Genomic DNA, 23,015 nt, shown 5'->3' on the forward strand with positions numbered 1-23,015 from the left:
CATCACATACCGTGAATGATGAAATGGGATTGTTTGCAGCAAGACAAGTATCTACATACTCAGCACAACAATGTCTAGAACACAACTGGGAGTGAGCATAGCAGTCATTGTTGGCACTTCCTTTGATAAGGCAGCAGAGATAGGTATGCCAAACAACAGGACTGAAGACACGAGTGACACCACATTGTCTTTTAAGATGACTCATAGTTCTGTATAAGACCATACTGGACATGTCTGTGTGAAGGGTTCAAGGAAAATTAATATCTCTAGATTTTATTTGTTATCGTTTGTGGCCAGCACCTGGCAGGATGGTATTTGCTGCCATTGTGTACACAGCAATTTCAACTCTGGTTTGCATAATAGTAATTTAGAAAACAGTTGATGCATTTCTTGCATGTTAAGGCTGGTGGCTGTGCCCTATCTTCATCAAGGTCTCTGTGATGTTATTCTTTAGTAGGGTAAAGCAAGACCGCTTGTTGCCTGTGCTGTCTTGACCTTCCTCAATACATAGTGTGTTTGACTATTGTCCTGAACATCATGTTCTCCAAATAATTGTAACCCTATAATGGCCTGTCTCCCGCCAGGCATCTCCGGCTCCCTTTTTGTTGATGATTTTGTCCCTATTGCAGTTCTCCACGGACCTGTCTCACTGACCGGCATCTTCAGCGATGTCTTGGTCATCTTTACTCATGGAGCATCGACAGTGGCTTTCACTTTTCCACTGACAAAACCATCTGTATGAATTTCTGGAGACGCAAGTGGTTTGTCGCACCATCTTTACATTGTGGGCCTGTTGCCCTTCCGTTCGTTGAAACTACGAAATTCCTGGGGCTCATGCTTGATAGGAAACTTTCTTGGTCGTCCCATGTGTCTTACCTGCCAGCCTGCTGTACATGGTTCCTCAATGTCTTATGTGTCATCAATGGTACTTTGTGGGGTGCTGATCGAACCGTCCTCTTCCCGTTTGTACCAGTCCCTTGTCCGTTTGAAACTCGCGCTCTATTTATGTGTCTGCATGCCCATCCCGGTTACACTGTCTCAACACTATCCATCATCGTGGCATCCATTTGACCATGGACGCCTTTTACACTAGCCTAGTTGAGAGTCTGTACGCTGAAGCTGCTGAACTACCACTTCTCTACTGCTGTGACTTTCTTCTCAGCAGTTATGCATGCCGTTTGTCTGCCATGTGTGGCCACCCATCCAATGTCTCCTCCTTTGATGATTCCTTTGACCATCAGTATGGGGTGCGTCATTCTTCTCTGTTACCTCCTGGAGTCCGCTTTCGGCACTTGCTACGGTGGCTTAACTTCACACCACCTGCGCCTTTACCGGTGGGTGTGAACCCTTTACCACCTTGGCTTCATGAAGTGGCCCATGTTAACCTTGGCCTTTGTCTCTCACCTTCAGTTTCACAACCTTCGCATGGAACTTCACGATAGTACCTTTGTATACACTGATGGCTCTTGGACTGACCTTGCGATCGGGTGTGCCTTTGTCATTGGCACCCATGTCTTTCAATATTGGTTTCCAGTACACTGCTCAATATTTACAGATGAGCTCTTTGCCTTGTATCAGGCCACAGAGCACATCCAGCGACACAACCTTTTCAATTGTGTCTTCTGCTCAGACTCAGTCAGCACCTTTCAAAGTCTATGTGCGCTTTACACCGCCCATCTCTTAGTGCAGTGGGTCCAGGAAGACTGTCACTTGCTCATTATTGGTGATGTTTCTGTGGGTTCCTGGTCATGTCAGTCTGCCAGGAAACTAGGCTGCTGCCAAGGCTGCAGTCCTCGTACCTCAGCCCGCGACTATCTATATTCCCTCCCACCGGGAGGAGGTCATTTTAATTAGGCTGCGTATTGGGCACTACCTCTTAAGCCATCGTCATTTGTTAAGTGGCGCTACCCCACCACTTTGTACACATTGCGCCCACGTTTTTACTGTCCACCGCTTCCTGGTGGAATGCCCATTTTTTAACCATTTACATTCCTGCTTGGATTTGCTGTTTAATATATAGACCATTTTAGCAAATGATGCGCGGGCTTTCGACCGTGTTTTACTTTTTATCCGCCAAAGCAATATGGCGAAGGCCATTTAATTTTTAGTTTTGGACCTCTGCTTCTATATGATGTCTTTTTTAGCCCTTTTTCCAAATGCTTGTTTTTAGCTGTCTTCTATTCTGTCAATTGGGACTGATGTATAGTTGTTTAACTCCTCTCTGTGTTTGTGTGCTATAGTTTTGACTTGGGCAAGTATGACCCCTGTTATTTTTGCACCCTAAAGCAAAGCAAAACAAAACCAAAGCCAAACCAAATCATTCAGCCATTCAAAACAGTTAATCTTGTTGATGAACTCCTGCGTAGGGTTTAAGCAGTGTGGAGTGACATATCCTTATCAGTTGTCCAAACTCAGTTCAGCTTAAATTAAAAGAAAGGTCAGCATTGGCCATAATATTGATGGTTTATTGATAGCAAAATCGATTTTCAATCACATAGCGATCATATTCAGTGCTGTGGTGTACAAATTAAACTCGTAGGCACTGGTATGAAGTTATTATCAGTAACCAAAACTGAGAAACGATCACAACAAGGAGTTATTGTGATCATTTCTCAGTTTTGGTTACTGATAATAACTTGATACCAGTGCCTATGAGTTTAATTTCTAAACCACAGCACTGAAGATGATTGCTATGTGATTGAAAATCAATTTTGCTATCAATAAACCACCAATATTACGGCCAACACTGACCCTACTTTTAATTTAACATATGTGGTTGTTGGGCGCACAGCACTCCATGGAGTCACCAATCACTTCAGCTTGATGCATAGGTAGGGTAGAGCCTCTGTTCATTAAACTGTGTACTCTGTACATCCCCATATCACCTACACATTTACTCATCTATTTTATTATGGTACTATCAATGCACAATAAGTAAAATTTTGCTATATTGTATCCTGCCTGCCTTATAATTCTAATGGCCAGCAGTGTAGTCTAGGAATGTCAGCTAAAACTGAGTGGTGGTGGTAGCACACATGATTGTGATATTAATGATCTATTGCTATTGCATACTTTCAGTACAGAAACTAAAACTGTACAGCTATAGTTCTGCAAATTGTTTGTCACATTCTATTTTTTCTTCCCTCTTCCCTCCCTCCTTACCTTCTACTGGAGAAGAGCAGTTGATATCAGCAACAAACATTTCACTTTTTCAGGCGTAGCAAAGTCCATAGATAACATAAAGAGTGAAGCTGCTATAGAAGAAGCAATGAAATTGTTGAAAAGTATTGATGTGAGCAGTGATGAAAAAGATGTTGCCATACGATTGCTGAAAACAGGTTTGCATATTCCAGTTACTTTCTTTGATTGAAATACATGATCAAAATGTTAGAGTACTTGAACACTTAAACTGAAATTGAGTGTTACTTATTCCAGATACACATACTGGATCTCTCTCTGTATTTTTGTGCATGTTTCACTTGTTTCCATTTCTATTCACGTGAATGTCTGTTTAGTTTGCAGATGGCTGACAGGCAGCTTGACACGGGCTGTTTATGGAGGAGTGCCAGAGTTTTTTAAATTTTTCCATATTGTGTGCTTGATGGAGAATTACGATGTTGATGAGGAGCTTTGTAAATGTTGTACTAGTCTGTTGGGTATGCTAGCCCAAACTACTACATTGCCAGAATATATTCCACCTGCCATGGAATCAATCAGCATGGTAAGAGAATAATGACAGTATACCATTCATAATGGACTAAATTCTAGTTTGTGTTCAGCAGTACACTGTCCTATGATACAAAATTATGATTGAGAGTTAAATTCTACTGGTGATTCACAATTAAATAAGGAATCATGTTGTTAGTTGATGAGGTTCTTGCTTCCCACTAATTGTTATATTATGAAATTTGAGGTTTCATACTTTTGTCCTAGATGATCAGTTGTACATGCATAGTATCAGAGAGATGGAGACAATTTCTCCATAGCCATTTAACATCTGTTGTTTGCCAAATAGTTAATTAATCTGTATTGTTTGTGATTGTATATTTTTATTTATATAGCCCGTATTTGTCTGTTGACTTTCATTGTATATGACACAGAACTAAATTTAGTTTCTTTAGGGAAAAAAGTGATGAAACCTACATTCAATTGCAAAAGTACGGAGTTTAAATAATTCAGTTGTTTTTATGTTATTTACCATGTACAGTGGAATAGATTTCATCATTAAACAAGCATTATTATTTTTTTTACAACATTATCCTTTGAAGTGATAAGACAACTTTTACACAAATACACTTTAAACTACCGCCAGTGTTTCTCGTATGTAAAGGTTGAGGGCCAAGCAGAATATGAAGAAAAAGAGTGTAACCTGTATGTTTTTGGAGAGTAACCTGCCTTCGATAGTCTGTACCCCAGATTGTCTAGATATATGTTGCATCTGGTGGTGGATGTCCTCTCAGTTGTTAAAACCGAGCAAGATGGCGCAATGGTTAGCACACTGGACTCGCATTTGGGAGGACGGCGGTTTAAACCTGCGTCTGGCCATCCAAATTTAGATTTTCTGCGATTTCCCTAGGCAAATGCCTGGGAGCTTGTTCACCATCTGTAAAGACCTCTATGTCAATGGGACTTTAGTTCTTCCTTACATTGTTACAACTGTTTTACCTCTTCATTCAGATATTCAGAACAAATGCAGTGATTTGCTGACCATTGTTATGTAATATTAGCTGTTTATTTTATTAGTGTTTATCCACTGTTTGAGCACAGCTGCCAGTATTTTTGACAATTGGTTATATTCATGAATTTTGTACAGAAACAACATCAGCAGCAAATGGTATGACATGCAGTATTGCTCCATTTATTTTAATTATATATTTTTTAAGACTGTTCTTACACTTCATTAACACTAATTAGGATGAGTTTGTTCTCATGTAGTTTCCACAATAGTTGCCTATCTTTTTAGGTGATACTCGCTATTCACATACAACACAAAACAAATTTCCAGTTTACTGTGTCAAGAGCATATTGCAGATCAGAATTAGTTACAAAAGTCTCCTTATTCATCTGGAGTCTTCTTTTCAGGATCACACATAATGATAAAGGTGTTTCTCTAGTTTGCATATAAAAAACATAAAGGTAGGTTTACACAGACACTAAAGCTTCCACATTGCTAACAATATATCCCAGCAGTGTTGTCTGACAGCATTGTGGCCACATGAATTGCAGCCACATGTATGAAAACATTACTGGCTACTGCTGTACAGAAATGTTTGTAGCAATACATTTACAGGCCAGAACTATTTATTGGGCCACACTGTTGTCATAAAGTGGACAAACCTTACCTAGTGAAAGTGAGTGTAGCTCTCATACTTTTGCTTTGCACAAGAAATTAAGTTAGAAAACGCACCTTGTGTATACATCCTTTGTTAAGCAAGTGGAATGCTTCAAAACATTCAGCTCATGAACTATTGCTGGATACGTACCTTTTCCATAATTTTACTGGAATGTCGAAATATGATTTTGGATATCTTGTACAAGAATTCATCTGATATTGTGAAAATCAGTACAAATATGAAACAGTATATAGCAGTTACAAACAGATTGGCAATCACCACTCTTCAGTTTTCAGCTACTGTTGATTCTTACAGAAATTTAATGTATTTCTTTAAAGTGCACTTTTCATCAGTAATCCTCTTGGCACTGGAAGTGTACAATGCTCTGGTAAATCGACTGAACAATTTTATTGAGGCAGGTTTGAAATAAGAATGCAGTTTTTATGTATATTTTATTTTGGTTCATCAGTACATGAAAACACATTTGTGTTTACACTATCAATTCCTGCTGCAGGCAGACAGTATGAAACTCAAAGCATCAAATGCAAACTGAGTGGACAGGAAACCTGTCTCTATCTTGCAACATTGGATTCAGCTGGCAGCAGCAGTGCACTGATGCAATGAACACGAGTCGTGAGAATTCACAAGCTTGCTAGCACCGTCTCCCCACCACCCTGCCGTCACAAACCCAAACACTGTCTATCCTATGATGCATCATTGCAATCTACAGTGCCAGTGAACATGAATTTAAAGTGATTTGTGTTATCTGTTGTTGTACAACATTTTTTTAGTAGCTAGTTTTTTAACGGATAAAAAAGTATTCATGTGATGTGGGCTATAAATTGAAAGTAATAGCATATACAGAGCAACTTGGAAACAGAGCAGCTGAGCAGCATTTTGGCCAGGTGGCTAACAAAGAAGAACTGAAAAAAAAATGAGGAAGACTAAATGTAGAAAATGAGGACTGAATACAAAATGACCAAAACTAAGTGATGTGTTGAAATTAATTCAAGGACACTGTAAAAAAGGGCACTGAAGTTGATAGAAAAGTGATTCAAATACACAATCATAAGCTTTTGCTACAGTGCAACTTAACAGACTTTAAGAATGGAATTGGTTGGTGCTACAGGTTTATGAAGTGTCGTGGCATCCACAAGAGTATGAAGAGAAAACATTATCTTTCTATCACTTTATTATTCAACATCAAAAGAAAACCAATGTGGAACTAAGCCAAATAGTGAATGTGGACGACACTCCTGTGACATTTGATGCACCGATTAACAGAACTTTTACCATGAAAGGCGCTAAAGCTATAACTATATAAACTATATAAGCTATAACTATATAAACAAACTCTTTGCCTTTACAAATGTCTGCTTGTGTCTGTGTCTGTGTATGTGCGGATGGATATGTGTGTGTGTGTGTGTGTGTGTGTGTGTGTGTGTGTGTGTGTGTGTGTGTGTGTGTGTGTGTGCGCGCGCGATTGTATACCTGTCCTTTCTCCCCTAAGGTAAGTCTTTCCGCTCCCGGGATTGGAATGACTCTTTACCCTCTCCCTTAAAACCCACATCCTTTCGTCTTTCCCTCTCCTTCCCTCTTTCCTGACGAAGCAACCGTTTGTTGCGAAAGCTTGAATTTTGTGTGTATGTTTGTGTTTGTGTGTGTGTCTATCGACCTGCCAGTGCTTTTGTTTGGTAAGTCTCATCATCTTTGTTTTTAGATATATAACTATTTAAACATATCTAAAAACAAAGATGATGTGACTTACCAAATGAAAGTGCTGGCAGGTCGACAGACACACAAATAAACACAAACATACACACAAAATTCAAGCTTTCGCAACAAACTGTTGCCTCATCAGGAAAGAGGGAAGGAGAGGGAAAGACGAAAGGATGTGGGTTTTAAGGGAGAGGGTAAGGAGTCATTCCAATCCCGGGAGCGGAAAGACTTACCTTAGGGGGAAAAAAGGACGGGTATACACTCGCGCGCGCACACACACACACACACACACATATCCATCCACACATATACAGACACAAGCAGACACATTTAAAGACGAAGAGTTTGGGCAGAGATGTCAGTCGAGGCAGAAGTGCAGAGGCAAAGATGTTGTTGAATGACAGGTGAGGTATGAGTGGCGGCAACTTGAAATTAGCGGAGATTGAGGCCTGGTGGATAACGGGAAGAGAGGATATATTGAAGAGCAAGTTCCCATCTCCAGAGTTCGGAGAGGTTGGTGTTAGTGGGAAGTATCCAGATAACCCGGACGGTGTAACACTGTGCCAAGATGTGCTGGCCGTGCACCATGGCATGTTTAGCCACAGGGTGATCCTCATTACCAACAAACACTGTCTGCCTGTGTCCATTCATGCGAATGGACAGTTTGTTGCTGGTCATTCCCACATAGAATGCGTCACAGTGTAGGCAGGTCAGTTGGTAGATCACGTGGGTGCTTTCACACGTGGCTCTGCCTTTGATCGTGTACACCTTCCGGGTTACAGGACTGGTGTAGGTGGTGGTGGGAGGGTGCATGGGACAGGTTTTACACCGGGGGCGGTTACAAGGGTAGGAGCCAGAGGGTAGGGAAGGTGGTTTGGGTATTTCATAGGGATGAACTAAGAGGTTACGAAGGTTAGGTGGACGGCAGAAAGACACTCTTGGTGGAGTGGGGAGGATTTCATGAAGGATGGATCTCATTTCAGGGCAGGATTTGAGGAAGTCGTATCCCTGCTGGAGAGCCACATTCAGAATCTGATCCAGTCCCGGAAAGTATCCTGTCACAAGTGGGGCACTTTTGTGGTTCTTCTGTGGGAGGTTCTGGGTTTGAGAGGATGAGGAAGTGGCTCTGGTTATTTGCTTCTGTACCAGGTCGGGAGGGTAGTTGCGGGATGCGAAAGCTGTTGACAGGTTGTTGGTGTAATGCTTCAGGGATTCCGGACTGGAGCAAATTCGTTTGCCACGAAGACCTAGGCTGTAGGGAAGGGACCGTTTGATGTGGGATGGGTGGCAGCTGTCGTAATGGAGGTACTGTTGCTTGTTGGTGGGTTTGATGTGGACGGACGTGTGAAGCTGGCCATTGGACAGGTGGAGGTCAACATCAAGGAAAGTGGCATGGGATTTGGAGTAGGACCAGGTGAATCTGATGGAACCAAAGGAGTTGAGGTTGGAGAGGAAATTCTGGAGTTTTTCTTCACTGTAAGTCCAGATCATGAAGATGTCATCAATAAATCTGTACCAAACTTTGGGTTGGCAGGCCTGGGTAACCAGGAAGGCTTCCTCTAAGCGACCCATGAATAGGTTGGCGTACGAAGGGGCCATCCTGGTACCCATGGCTGTTCCCTTTAATTGTTGGTATGTTTGGCCTTCAAAAGTGAAGAAGTTGTGGGTCAGGATGAAGCTGGCTAAGGTAATGAGGAAAGAGGTTTTAGGTAGGGTGGCAGATGATCGGCGTGAAAGGAAGTGCTCCATCGCAGCGAGGCCCTGGACGTGCGGGATATTTGTGTATAAGGAAGTGGCATCAATGGTTACAAGGATGGTTTCTGGGGGTAACAGATTGGGTAAGGATTCCAGGCGTTCAAGAAAGTGGTTGGTGTCTTTGATGAAGGATGGGAGACTGCACGTAATGGGTTGAAGGTGTTGATCTACGTAGGCAGAGATATGTTCTGTGGGGGCTTGGTAACCAGCTACAATGGGGCGGCCGGGATGATTGGGTTTGTGAATTTTAGGAAGAAGGTAGAAGGTAGGGGTGCGGGGTGTCGGTGGGGTCAGGAGGTTGATGGAGTCAGGTGAAAGGTTTTGTAGTGGGCCTAAGGTTCTGAGGATTCCTTGAAGCTCCGCCTGGACATCAGGAATGGGATTACCTTGGCAAACTTTGTATGTGGTGTTGTCTGAAAGCTGACGCAGTCCCTCAGCCACATACTCCCGACGATCAAGTACCACGGTCGTGGAACCCTTATCTGCCGGAAGAATGACGATGGATCGGTCAGCCTTCAGATCACGGATAGCCTGGGCTTCAGCAGTGTTGATGTTGGGAGTAGGATTAAGGTTTTTTAAGAAGGATTGAGAGGCAAGGCTGGAAGTCAGAAATTCCTGGAAGGTTTGGAGAGGGTGATTTTGAGGAAGAGGAGGTGGGTCTCGCTGTGACGGAGGACGGAACTGTTCCAGGCAGGGTTCAATTTGGATAGTGTCTTGGGGAGTTGGATCATTAGGGGTAAGATTAGGATCATTTTTCTTCGTGGCAAAGTGATACTTCCAGCAGAGAGTACGAGTGTAGGACAGTAAATCTTTGACGAGGGCTGTTTGGTTGAATCTGGGAGTGGGGCTGAAGGTGAGGCCTTTGGATAGGACAGAGGTTTCGGATTGGGAGAGAGGTTTGGAGGAAAGGTTAACTACTGAATTAGGGTGTTGTGGTGCCAGATTGTGTTGATTGTAATTTTGAGGTTTTGGAGGGAGTGGAGCTGGAAGTGGGAGACTAAGTAGATGGGAGAGACTGGGTTTGTGTGCAATGAGAGGTGGTTGAGGTTTGCTGGAAAGGAAGTGAAGGGTGAGTGAGTTGCCTTTCCGGAGGTGGGAAACCAGGAGATTGGATGTTTTTTGAGGTGAAGGGTGGCATGCTGTTCTAATTTGCGGTTGGCCTGTAGGAGGATGCTCTGAATAGCCGGTGTGGATGTGGGAGAGGAAAGATTGAGGACTTTTATTAAGCATAGGAGTTGACGGGTGTGTTCATTGGCTGAGTTGATGTGTAGGTGAAGGATTAGGTGGGTGAGGGCAATGGATTGTTCAGTTTGGAACTGGTATAGGGACTGATGGAAAGAAGGGTTGCAGCCAGAGATGGGACATGAACAGGTGGACATGAAAACATACACTACACTGTTGTCCTTTCATGTTGTGCTGACGGTACTAAACTTAAACCAGTGATCATTTTCAAGCACAAAACCATGCCAAAACCTAAAATACCTTTGGTGGTGGTGTTCACATACATGACAAGGGTTGGATGGATGAGGCTGGTATGAAGTTATGGATTAAGGGAAAGATGCTTTATTGAAGAAGAATTCTCCTCTTGGGCTAGATCAGTTTATTAGTCATTTGAAAAATTCTGTGAAAGAGAACTTGAGATAGGAAATACAGAGCTTGCTGTTACTCCAGGAGGACTTACTTGACAATTGCAACCTCTTGATGTCTCGATAAATAAACCATTTAAAATATATATGAGAGAGAAATGGAGCAAATGGGTGCTGGATGAAACCTTACATGAATTCATGCCAAAGGGAGCTTTAAAATGACCTACAATCAAACAAGTATGTCATTGGATAAAACAGCTGTGGTCTAGAGTGAAAGATGGCATAACTAATGCTCTTGATGACGGTGAAGGCCATCTTATATTTGTTGAGGACAACAGTCATGACGATGATGATGATGATGATGATGATGATGAGGAGGAGGAGGAGGAGGAGGAGGAGGAGGAGGGGGGGGGGGGGGGGGGAGTTCAGATGACGATTTTCATGGGTTTTAGAGGTCAGTTCGCTTTTGTAAACTAAGAATTTTTTTTAGCCTGGCCTTGCAATCTAATAATGGAAATGTCATTTTTTTAAACAAATTGATTAAAAATTAAGGTACATTTTATAGTCTTTAGTATCTTATAGCCCGTAAAATACAGTAGGGTTGAAGACTTTGAACTTTTTGTTTACTTAATCAAGTGTGATTTTGAGCTCATCGGCAGTTGCTTGCCAACTGTTGTTTTATCAGACACTCTTTGTAGACGATACTTTTGATGTCTCCTAGATCTGGTCATAGTTAAATCACTTTAAGAAATTCATACTTCTCATGTTTTTCCACTGCTGCATTGCTGCTCACAATTAAAAACCAGGTATATGTACACGCAACCTATCGACAAAAGAAAAACAATACTGTTTTCATTCAGACACACAACTTCAGCATTGTTGGTGAGAGAAGTAGGAAACAAAGAAGAGAGGGAGAGGGAAGCATTTCCAGATGGGGACAGAAATAGATATTGTCCTGCAATACGAAATATTCTCCACCCTTGATGGACAACACCCACAATTCCACAGCAATGCATGGGCTAGTATCTGCAACATCGGCAGTTTTGCCTGCAACAGTGAAATGTTGCAACATGTTGCAGCCACACTGCTGCAATGTTAATGGCAATGCTATTGCAGCCAAATGTTGCTGTAAAATGTGGCCCACATTAAGAAACATATCCATCCTCTAGCATTATATACAGGGGGTTCCCGTAAGAGCGTGCAAAAATGTAACAGGACACAGAGAGTGCTCCACTGAACAATTTGAGATAGGGAACCAGGGGTCAGAGAAGCCAGCTTAAAGAGATGTGAAAGTAAACTTGTCTGCCCCATTTTCTAGTGTTGCTGTTTTCCAGCTTATTTACAGCCAACATACATACAAGTTTACATGTACTGTACTGTTTGTTTACATGTACATTCTTTATTTCCTGCAAGGAAACAGGGAGGATGAGCCTGATTACTAGGAAGTCATGTGCTGGTTTTGTTCAGTTTACTTGTCCATAAAGAGGCTCTATTGTATCGTATTTGTATTGTCCCATGACAGAATGTACTATGAATCAATGACAGACCCATTCATTACTTTGTGCTATTCAGATACGTACAGTACAATATGATGGAGCAGTGCTGGTACAGTTTCGCAGAGCTCACTGACTACATGCACCTCGTGTATGGGGAAGTACGTTGCAATGCTCTTGCTGCTGAAAGGCTGTAGAGGGAACGATTTATCAGACGTCATCCTTCATGATGACTTTATTTCTCTTGATCGATGAATGCAGGTGACTGGTTCATTGGAAAGAAGAAATGAGGGACCAGGGAACATGAGGACTACTCGCACACCCGATTTTGAAGAGGAGGCCTGACCTGAATCCCCCTGGCTATTTTCTACGGGGATATCTAAAATCACTTCCTATCACACCATACATTCCGGGTTCTAGTTGATGCTTTCCACAGTAACTCCTCCCCCACATCCAAGAGAATGGGGTCGCCCCACAGCTCTGTACTGAGTGCTGAGTGTCCCTCTCTTTCCAGCAGCCATCAGTGGTCTAACAGCAGTTATGGGGTCCTCAGTATAACCCTCCTTGAATGCTGACAACTTTCACCTCTACTATTCCTCATCTAGTGCGGGTGTCACCGAACGTTGACTACAAGGAGCCATATGGACGGTGTAGGCTTTTGATTTTCTGCCGCCAAGACTCGCATTATGCACTTCTTCAATATTGTACCATTCACTCATGACCAGAACTTTACCTCGACTACTCAATGTGGTGGAGACTTATCACTTTTTAGGACTGGTCTTCGATACTTGGTTGACATGGATTCCCCAACTCAACCAGCTTAAGTGAAAGTGCTGGTTACACCTTAATACACTTTGCTGCCTGAGCAACACAAGCTGGGGCACAGAGCACTATCCCTCTGCAGCTTTGCAAAGCACTGATACAATCCCGTCTCGATCATGGGAGTCCGGCATATGGTTCAGCATCACCCTCAGCATTGCGGATACTGGATTTAATATACCACTGTGGGGCTCGACTTGTGATAGGAGCCTTTTAAGTAAGCCCTGTGAACAGATTACTCGTGGAGGCTGGGGTCCCTGCATTGTGGGCTCAGCACTGACAGCAGCTTGTCAGTTACACTACCCACATTCACAGCTCCTCCTAAGCATCCAAACTACCATCTCCTCTTTCCTAATACAGTGATTCATCATCTGCAGTGGTGACCCCGACAAGAGAATAAGATTGCACTCTGCATCCGGTCTATCCTCTCTGAACTATAGTTGTTTTATCTCCCACCTCTCCTCTGGACCCACCCCTGTACACCTCCATGGTGCACACCTTGGCCACAGCTTCATCTCTATCTATCACAGGGTCCAAAAGAGTCGATTCATCTTGAGGCCTCCCGTCACCAATTTTGCTCCATCACTGGTGCATCCCATGGTTCAGAAGTCGTCTACACTGATGGCTTGTTGGTTACTGGTCACATAGGCTTTGCTTATAGTCAAGTGGGACATACTGAACTACTCTCCTTGCCGAATGGCTGTATTGTTTTCACTGCGGAGTTGGTAGCCATCTCTTGTGCTCTTGAACATACCCGTTCCTGCGCTGATGGATCCGTTCTCATGTGCAACGACTCCTTGAGCAGTTTGCAAGCTATCGACCCGTTATTCCCTTGCCATCCCTTGGTCATTGCTATCCTGTATGTCCTTGAACAGCATGAGCACTCAGTGCTCTTTGTCTGTAGTAGGTCTGTTGATAAAATATCAGTATTTTTTTCAAAAAAAAAAAAAAAAAAAAAAAAAAAAAAAAAAAAAAAGTATATATATATATATATATATATATATATATGCAAAATTTTTTTCACCAGTATATCAATATCGAAATGTTGATATCAAGTGCTGATATTAACATTTCATATTATATATTTTTCACAATTTTTGATAAATATTTCAAGCTGTTCTTTTGAAATTGTTGTAGCATAATTTTACTTTCTCTATGTGAAAGAGTCTTACTACTTTTTGAGCTTTCATCACCTCCAGTCTTTCTCTTTGACTACATGAAGCGGGGTGGTGGTGTGAATGGAATAACAAGATATCCGATGTGAAGAAATAGCACACCAGTTGTGTTAAAAAACATTGGCATTCTTCAAAAGCAGTTGCTGAAACTGATGGACAAAAATCTAAGTGACTATATAGGTCTTTGCAGTGGGCAGAGATGTGTGAGAGGAATGCTGACATAATCGGCACTTGGCACTACCAACTGAAACTACAGCGTTTAACTTCACCATGCAGTTTTGACACAACTGCTAGTTCACTGGTGCCTGCAGAAACAAAAGAACAGGGAAGTCAACGTGAAGTGTTCCATTCAAATCCAATATGTGATGAAATGGAACAGTGGACCCATAAGACACTTTTTATTGTGCCACTTATCTGCAGTTACAACAGTTTTTAGCAAAGTGGTTATCGCCAAGTGTGAGCGCGCATCAGTTTCCTTTTCAATTTTTGCTCTAAGAGGGATAAGCAGGCTGCTAGCTTCTTGATGTACAGAATATCTAATAATAAATCAATACTTACAGACACAGCCCTAAAACTGGCTGGATATTTATGATGTGCAGCCAATATTTCTTTTGGCCAGTACATCAATATTATTTTTTTTCTGTCAGTATATCAATAATTTTTCTCAATATATTGAGGGCTAATAATGATACTTTTTTAAAAAATATTTATATATCGGATTCCCAACATTTTTAAAAATATCAACAGTCCTATTATGGACCCTGGGTCACATTGGGATCCTGGGAAATGAACTGACTGGTAGCCTGGCCAAACAGGCCACTAGTAAACTGACTCTTTATATCAGTATTCCCGAAACATACCTCCAGTTGGTATTACGCTGTCAAGTTTCAGGTCCCTGGAATACTGGATGGCTCGCTCAAACTACGGGTGATATAAAGGAGACCATGAATCTGTGGAGGTCCTCTGTGCAGGCATTTTGCAAGGACTCGTCCTTTGCCATCTCCGCTTCGGTCATATTTGGCTGACTCATGGTCATAACTAGAACCCACCCCACTGTCAATGTGGCATCTGTTTGATGGTGATCTACATTTTGCTGGACTGTCCCCAACCCAGCTGCCCTGTGGTGAACTTGTAGTCTCCCTGGTTTGTGAACCCTCGTTGTGGGAGGAGACGATTCCCCAGCAGCTGACTTAGTTTTACGTTTTATTTGTGAAGCAGGCTTTTACCACCCCCTTTAAGGGAGGGCCACTTAACCTTATTTGCCTTTATTGTGTTAATTACACCTAGCTTTCCAGGATTTGCCTTTCACTTTCTTCCTCTGATGACTACTACTGATTTACCACTTGATGGATGTAGGGACTGATGACCTTGCGGTTTAGTCCCTTTCACTACAAGCCAACAAACATTTGTTTGCAGCGGCATTGCTGTCAATGCTAGCTGTGAGGTATGATGGGGACAGAAGGGGGTGTGGTCACCTGCTGGTTCTACACAGTTGGTGAGAGAGCAACAGCAGACGACATTTTTGACAGCAAGAGATGAAAGAATGTTGTCACATTATCACATCAATTTAGATGCAAAATGTGCAGAGTATTTGGAAAAATGCAATTGTGTTCTCAGGACCCACTGTTACCACAACCTCAGAAATTGCAATATATTCAGAGGAAACAGCCAAATATTTATGGTAACAAAGATGACAAATTTAATTGCTACTTATCTCACTTGCAGCAGTGCAAGCTGTTCTATTATGTCCCAACCTAAATACAATCTCATAATTCATGAGGGGAAAAAAGTAACCAGTCAAATATTTGTGACAACAGCAAAGAGGAGAAGGGTTTCAATTTCGGCACTATGAATTCGTGTGCCCCCCCCCCCCCACACTTTTCATTGGCTACACGAAACTGACACCTTGCTAACCTGTGAGCAATAGATAAACACTGTCATGGCTGGCGCTGGGTCTGATAAAGACCTTACCAAAAATAGTGTGGTAACACAGAAGATCGATGTAGATAGTAAGCATGAAGGGATGTGAAGATAAAAATTATATAAAAGATTTCTTTTTGTTTATTTCATTTCTCCTTTGTTTTATAAAAATGTAGACAGTCAATGACGTAAGTTTAGAATTAGTAGTAGCAGCAGCAGCAGCAGCTACTACTACTATCCTTTTACAAGGATATAGGACATGTCAAAGTATTTACAAATTTAGATCAATTTAAAATAAGCTAATTCAAATACACATATATTTACAGACCTCTAGTTAGAGACAGTCATTAGATTTACTCCTGGTATACAATACTACTATTTTTTTTTTTTTTTTTTTTTTTTTTTTTTTTTTTTTTTTTTTTTTTTTTTAACAAATAACTTATTATATAATGTAATGCCACATTGTTCACACACATCTATCAGTCACTGCACACACTATACACACATTGTTTCATAACACATAACGCGCGCGCACACACACACTGGTGATCTCCGGGCAATTTTCTGTACTGCAACTTCCAATTTTCTATCCTGAAAAACTGAGTTGGCATCCCTCCATAATGAGTGAGATGTTGAGCTCAGAAAGAGGAAGAGGTATTAGTATTGTGCCATGCATAGCTTGGAGGTAAGTATTTTTAGAAAGGAAAAAAACCATAAAGTGAAGGTGTTATGTGGAATGTTAGATATTTTATAATCATTATTGTTAATATTTATTTGTATAACATTTTTTTTATCAAACCCTTTCGCTGTTTTAGCTAAGTAATCCTTCAATGAATGAAATGTATTGCATAACAGGTACTTTTTAGGTACCTTTTTAAATAAGTGTATTTTTGCAATTTCTGTAATCTATTTTGGTAATTTATTGTACAGTTTTATTCCTTGGTAGAAAATGCTGTACAGTGTTAACTTTTTTAGCAGATACTTTATATCAATAAAACAGTTTGTAATTTTAATTAGTCAGAGTATGTTAAGAATAAAATTTTCTCAAGGCGCTTTTAAAGAAGGGAGTCATAGTGTGCTGTGGTAAATATGATATATCTATTCTTCAATGCTTCCTCTTCATGAGGAACAGTTGTATTAACTCATTAATTGTTTTTTAAAAAATGTAGTTATACTATTGCAGTTATTTTAGTGCAAAATGATAATTAGTCATTTAGTCCCATTTAATATTAGGTACTCTGCATAGAGAGATAGTATGTAAAATGTAATGTTTTGTCCAATCTGGGCAAGTTACTTTTGTCTAAAAAGCAGCTAAAAAGAAAACTTAAGTTTAAATATTTGTTTTAGGCTTCAAAGAGTAATTCCTGGCAAGTGAGATCGACATGCGTGGAATTCATGCAAGTCTTTGTTTTTCACAACATGCCAACAATACTCGGAAATAAGTGCTGGGCAGATAACGTATGTATATTTAAATGATCATTGATAGTATTAACAATTGTTTGTTCTAATGTGCTGAAATGAATTTAAACTTTATTGTTTCAAAGGTTAAAGAAATTGTGTTGCGATTGTTGGAAGATGAATGGTTAGATGTAAGGGTAAAAGCATCTCAAGTATTAAGTGGCCTACTTCATTGTGATTTCATAGACTCTACAATGGAATTAATGGTAAGTAGCATGTAATAATAGTCAGTTAATGATATCCATGAAACTGCTTGGAAACATTCGTAAGATTTTGACGTATAATGTCTACAGGATATGTTCAAATTGAAGGCAAAAACAAACTTGCCAAGGAAGAAGAAAAACTTAGCACCAGACAGCAAGTCTCAAGAGTTACTAAGATTACGGCATTCAGGAATTCTTGGCCTGTGTGCATTTGTCAGTGCATATCCATATGACGTGCCCGATTTTGTTCCAGATGTGTTCCTAATCCTTGGAGAACACCTCAATGACCCACAGCCAATTCCAGTAAGTTTGTTTTAAATTTCTAATGCCATAAAATGAAATCACTACGAAATACAATCGACTGTAAAGCTTAACTTGGTCGTTGGAGATACAGAAGGGTAGCTGTATAAATCACACACACACACACACACACACACACACACACACACACACACACACGGGTCTCTCCCACAAATGGCTTGACTGATGTGTAAATTGTTGCCCAGTGCAGGTAGTGGGATGAATGTGATGTGTGTGTGTGTGTGTGTGTGTGTGTGTGTGTGTGTGTGGGAGGGGGGGAAGCTCTCATAACTAATAGGGTGGAGAGAGGGATAGGCTTGAGGAAGGTTTGGAAGGATGTGTCACTCAGACATCAGGATGAGGAGGACACACTTGTACTAACAAGGGAACCTCCCCATCGCACCCCCCTCAGATTTAGTTATAAGTTGGCATAGTGGATACGCCTTGAAAAACTGAACACAGATCAATCGAGAAAACAGGAAGAAGTTGTGTTGAACTATAAAAAAATAAGCAAAATATACAAACTGAGTAGTCCATGCGATCATAGGCAACATCAAAGATAATCTTAAATCAGGAGCGCCGTGGTCCCGTCGTTAGCGTGAGCACCTTTTTTCTTTATTTTCGCAAAGTTATGATCTGTCCATTCGTTCATTGACGTCTCTGTTCACTGTAATAAGTTTAGTGTCTGTGTTTTGCGACCGCACCGCAAAACCGTGCGATCTAGACGAAAGGACGTGCCTCTCCGATGGGAACCGAAAACATTTGATCGCAAGGTGATAGGTCAACCGATTCCTCCACTGGAAAACACGTCTGATATATTCTATACGACACTGGTAACGGCATGTGCGTCACATGACAGGAATATGTTGTCGACCCACCTAACTTGTACACTTGGCGAATGGGTAAAAAGAATTTGCCCGATTTAGGTTTTCTTGTGGATGTGATAATCACTACCAAAAAAGTGATGAAAACATAAGAGTTTGTCACATAAACTGCAACAAATGAATCCAAAAGTCTCACAGTCGCACACTTTTCCCTGTGCTGTGTCAAAACATATGTTTTTAACGTTTTCAAATTTTTCCGTGTGTAGACCGTCAAATCCTGCATATGTCCAAGCCAATCTGAACATGTCCTGGAATTTTGGAGAGCGAAGTTGATTATGTGTGAGTGCCTGAACTTTGATAATTGTCTGAAAATAAAAAGTTAAAATTTTTGCTCGAAGGAAGACTTGAACCAAGGACCTCTCGTTCCGCAGCTGCTCACGCTAACCACGGGACCACGGCGCTTATGAGGTCTGTCTATATGCTTAAAACTGCTTATCTTGCACATGGACTACTCAGTTGGTATATTTTGCTTATTTTTTCATAGTTCCACACAACTTCTTCCTGTTTTCTCGACTGATCTGTGTTCAGTTTTTCAGGGTCTATCCACCGTGGCAACTTATAACTAAATCTGAGGGGGGTGCGATGGGGAGGTTCCCTTGTGAGGAAATGGTAGATAAAAGATGAAAAGGGGGGGGGGGGGGGGGGTGGTCAGTATCTACAAACAGTATGTGAAAATATATGAGGCCAACAAATGCACATGAAAAAAGTGCTGTTGCAAACAAGAACACAAGATCATACTTGAACACTACGTAATAAAATAAAATTTTTAAACTTGATAGTATTAGTTAACCAAAATACATATTGTTGCCAGGGCAGCTATTGTCAGTCAGTGAATGTTTGGTTACAGGCCTTATTTAACTCCCTACCCCCAGTGGGGAAAATGGAAAGTTCATGAAAGATCCTTGGCATATGAACAACTTGTAAATATTTTGTGTACGATATGTTCTTCATGTGAGGTTCCCTAAGTCAGAGTGTATATGTCCTGGGGCAACTGGGAAATCTGGTAAGAACCAGGGAATTTTTTCATCCGGGAAAAATCCGGGAACCTTGTAGACTTCTGGGAATTTTTTATTATTTTAGTTTTCAGCTGAGTTTTTCTAATTTTTACTGGTAAGAACAGACGACTCTTACAAAGAAGTTTACTTTAGCTTGCTATAGAGAATAATACTGCTGTCATGAAACGTAAACAATGGAATAACACCAAAATAAAACTTTAGTTGCTGAGAAAATGTGCCATTTACAACAAAAAGCACAGTCCACACACAGTGCCTGCCGACAGCAAAATGTCGAAGACTATGCAATACTTCATGACAACAGACTGCTTTGAACGCATCTTTTCATGGGCCTTGTTTAGCTGAGCATGGCGTCACAACTATTTACATTTGTAATAGGTCATAGTAAAATACTAAAAATGGTGCTTTGAGAAGTGTTACTTTCAAAGTAAATTTTCTATTACGCAAGATGAATTATGTTACATGTGAGCATGTGTGATGAATTTTGTAAACCATGGAGCATTAGACTCTCATTCAAAACTTAACACTGAGGACCAGCCACCTAGAAAAATTGCGGGCCCAGGAGACCAGGGATTTATGCCATTACTTAATATTTTACTGGTGTGTTCATGTTTGATATATCTTAAAGGGTAACACTCTCAAAAAAAAAAAAAAAAAAAAGACCAAGTTTCGAGATCAGTTTTTGATATTTATTTTAGTTCTTTCATAGATTACAAATTGTGCAATAGCAATGACAAAAAGTGTTATTATCATAAAACAAAGTGCGAAGGGAGTTCTTGAGCAATTGCACACATAATTGGCTTTTCTATGGAACGGTCAAAGTGCTCGATGGAACATGTATTCAGCCAACTAACCCACGAAACATGTATATATGTTAATTTAAACCATTAACTTTTCCTATTTGTGTGTTCGCACTGCTTAACATTGATGTTGCTATTGGCTGACTACATCACGTGAATATTTGCTCTGAATATCTGCTGTCATTGGCTGGTGAGATAACGTGACATGAGATATGATTAACTGTCAATCTCGATTTCAATGCTTCAGAAGCTCCCGTGCTGTATTTGGTGGAATTCCTGCCTATACATCCATAATGTGAAAATATGCAGTCCAAATGTTGCCGTGCATTAAAGATTTTTGCAAAGCGTGTTGTTTTTGGCTGGGTTTTGTTTCTTAAGTGCCAGAAAGTTCTATGCCGATGTATAAAACCTTCACCATTAATAGATTCATAAGTTTTACAGCTCCGAGGGAAAGTATATTGTCACTTAATGTGGAAAAAATGTACTTTCACCAGGGCTGTAGTGTATTTGCACCTGGGAAAAGGTGTGTTTTTAACTGGGAAATTCAGGAATTTCTTTTTTCTGTTCACATATTCATGGTGTAAGTGGAAAGTGACTATAAGCTACATCATATATAAGCTTGTGATCCATGTGGGATTAGTAAAGATAGAAGAGGTGTGAATGATTACACTTATTATTACAAATTTACCGCCCTGGGGGCTCACCACTCTTTGTCAAGTTCGTGCTTTGCCACCACTGGGCCCCAGCGTTTGCAGCGTCTTTTCCTTTCCATGCCACGTGTCTACCCTCTTGCTATTCTTTTTTTCCTCCCTTGGGGAACATATCTGGGGTGTTTTTGGGAGTGTGTTCTGCATTTTCAGTAACCTGACATCAGAACAGTCCCTCCACTGTTTTTTCTTTCCATTTTATTTCTCTGTTCCCCTTCTCCTATCCTTTTTCCATTTTGGCATTTGAGGTTCCTCTGTTTCTTCTTCTTCCTCCTCTATGTGCACTCCGTAAGGCCGGCCCAGGCGTTTGATGTGTAACTGGGTAATGTGTAATTCCCAGCCCTGGGTCTACAAGTAAGGGTTCGCAAGTACTCCATGGCACAGGCCAGGCCCAGGGAGGGGGATTGCCTGAGCTGCTACCTTCCCAAATTGCCAGTTGGACCCCTCTGATGGGGCCCCACCCAGCTGGAAGTAGCGTGCCTTGGAGATGCTAACAATTGCGGAGGATTTTCTTGCAATGACCCAAACTACTTCTTGTCAGTCTATGTCTACTAAATGTAAATGGAATGAGGCTAATGAATCAAAGGCCCTCCCAGCTGCACCTTTGTCCCTTGTGTTCTTGCATACTGAAGACGGTCAGGCCTTTGCCGTGGTTAATCCGTTTATTACTCGTAAAGGTGTTAATGTAGTTGCCAGCCCTGTGAAATCCTGCTCTCGCTTATGCAGTTGCCACTTTACTTTTGGAGACTACTTTTGATTCTTAAGCACAACAACTGCTTGCAACTTCACTCCTCTATGGCAGTCCTGTTTGTATCAAGGCCGATCCAACGCAAATTCTTCGCATGGCATTATTTACACTAGGCTGCTCGATGGTCTGACTGATGCTGAAATCCAAACTTACTTCTCTGATCAGGGCATCATTGCAGTCCATTGGGTGATGATAAAGGTAGATGAATCCTTAGTGCCCACATGCACTCTTTTTCTGACGATTGACAGAGTAGTGCTTCTATCCAAGATCAAAGGAGGGTATGAAGTTACCATGGGCTGATCATAGATTACGAACCTGGTGCACTGCTACCAGTGTTGTCATTACAACCACACTTGACCGTCCTGTCGACACACGGCCCTACCTGTGATAGGGAAGCGCATGAGGATGATTGTCCGTTTCCTTCTCTTCGCTGTATCAATTGCAATGACGACTGTGTAGCCTCGCTCTGAGACTGTCCTGTGTATCTCGATGAGTCCATGAGATCTGGGTGAAAGAAAAGGCACTGTACCATGTTGCTCACAAGTTGTTGGCTAGTTGGAAACCCTTCATTTTAACACCCGGCACTTACAGTACCATCCTTGCCTCATCTTGCTCCACAAGGGACATGTCCATGCAGGCATGGGACCTCAAAATTGGCATTGCAGTTGTAATATCACCCAATGTCACAGTAGCATCCTCGTCTCCTTCTTCTCAATCTGTGCAACAATCCACTCAATTTTCATGTCGCACAGTGAAATCACTTGCTACACAACCAGTAGGTTGGAAAGGGCAGAAGGAAAATTCCTGGGAAGACTTTTTATATCCCTTCGGCCAACAAACATCAGAATCGTCATCTGCCAACTGCAAAGGCTCCAAGACATCAAACAAAGGTAAACAGTGTTGTCCTTTGCCGACTTGGAGATCCCCTTCAACGGTGTCGCTGCGTGGTACCTTCACCCAGCCTACCTCCATGTCCCTGGTGTGCATCGTCAACTGCTTTTCTGCCCTGGACTCCACACACTAACCAAGGGAGAATGCTGACACCTCTGTAGATCTCATGGACAAGGATCCTCCAGCATCTGCACCCTGTAGCAGACTGTCC

The 23,015-nt window shown here is 41.4% G+C and overlaps 1 protein-coding gene across 1 annotated transcript in view; it reads left to right on the plus strand.

The window, feature by feature from the left end:
- LOC126480677 (proteasome activator complex subunit 4-like) overlaps positions 1–23,015 on the plus strand; it is a 215,911-nt gene that overhangs the window by 183,980 nt on the left and 8,916 nt on the right. The window contains exons 29-33 of the mRNA XM_050103901.1: positions 3,216–3,338; positions 3,516–3,721; positions 17,148–17,258; positions 17,345–17,464; positions 17,552–17,764. Of these exons, the coding sequence (XP_049959858.1) occupies positions 3,216–3,338; positions 3,516–3,721; positions 17,148–17,258; positions 17,345–17,464; positions 17,552–17,764 (773 nt within the window). The remainder of the gene's footprint in view (positions 1–3,215; positions 3,339–3,515; positions 3,722–17,147; positions 17,259–17,344; positions 17,465–17,551; positions 17,765–23,015) is intronic.

The sequence above is a fragment of the Schistocerca serialis genome, chromosome 5 (genome assembly GCF_023864345.2).
Source record: "Schistocerca serialis cubense isolate TAMUIC-IGC-003099 chromosome 5, iqSchSeri2.2, whole genome shotgun sequence".
Taxonomy (NCBI): domain Eukaryota; kingdom Metazoa; phylum Arthropoda; class Insecta; order Orthoptera; family Acrididae; genus Schistocerca; species Schistocerca serialis.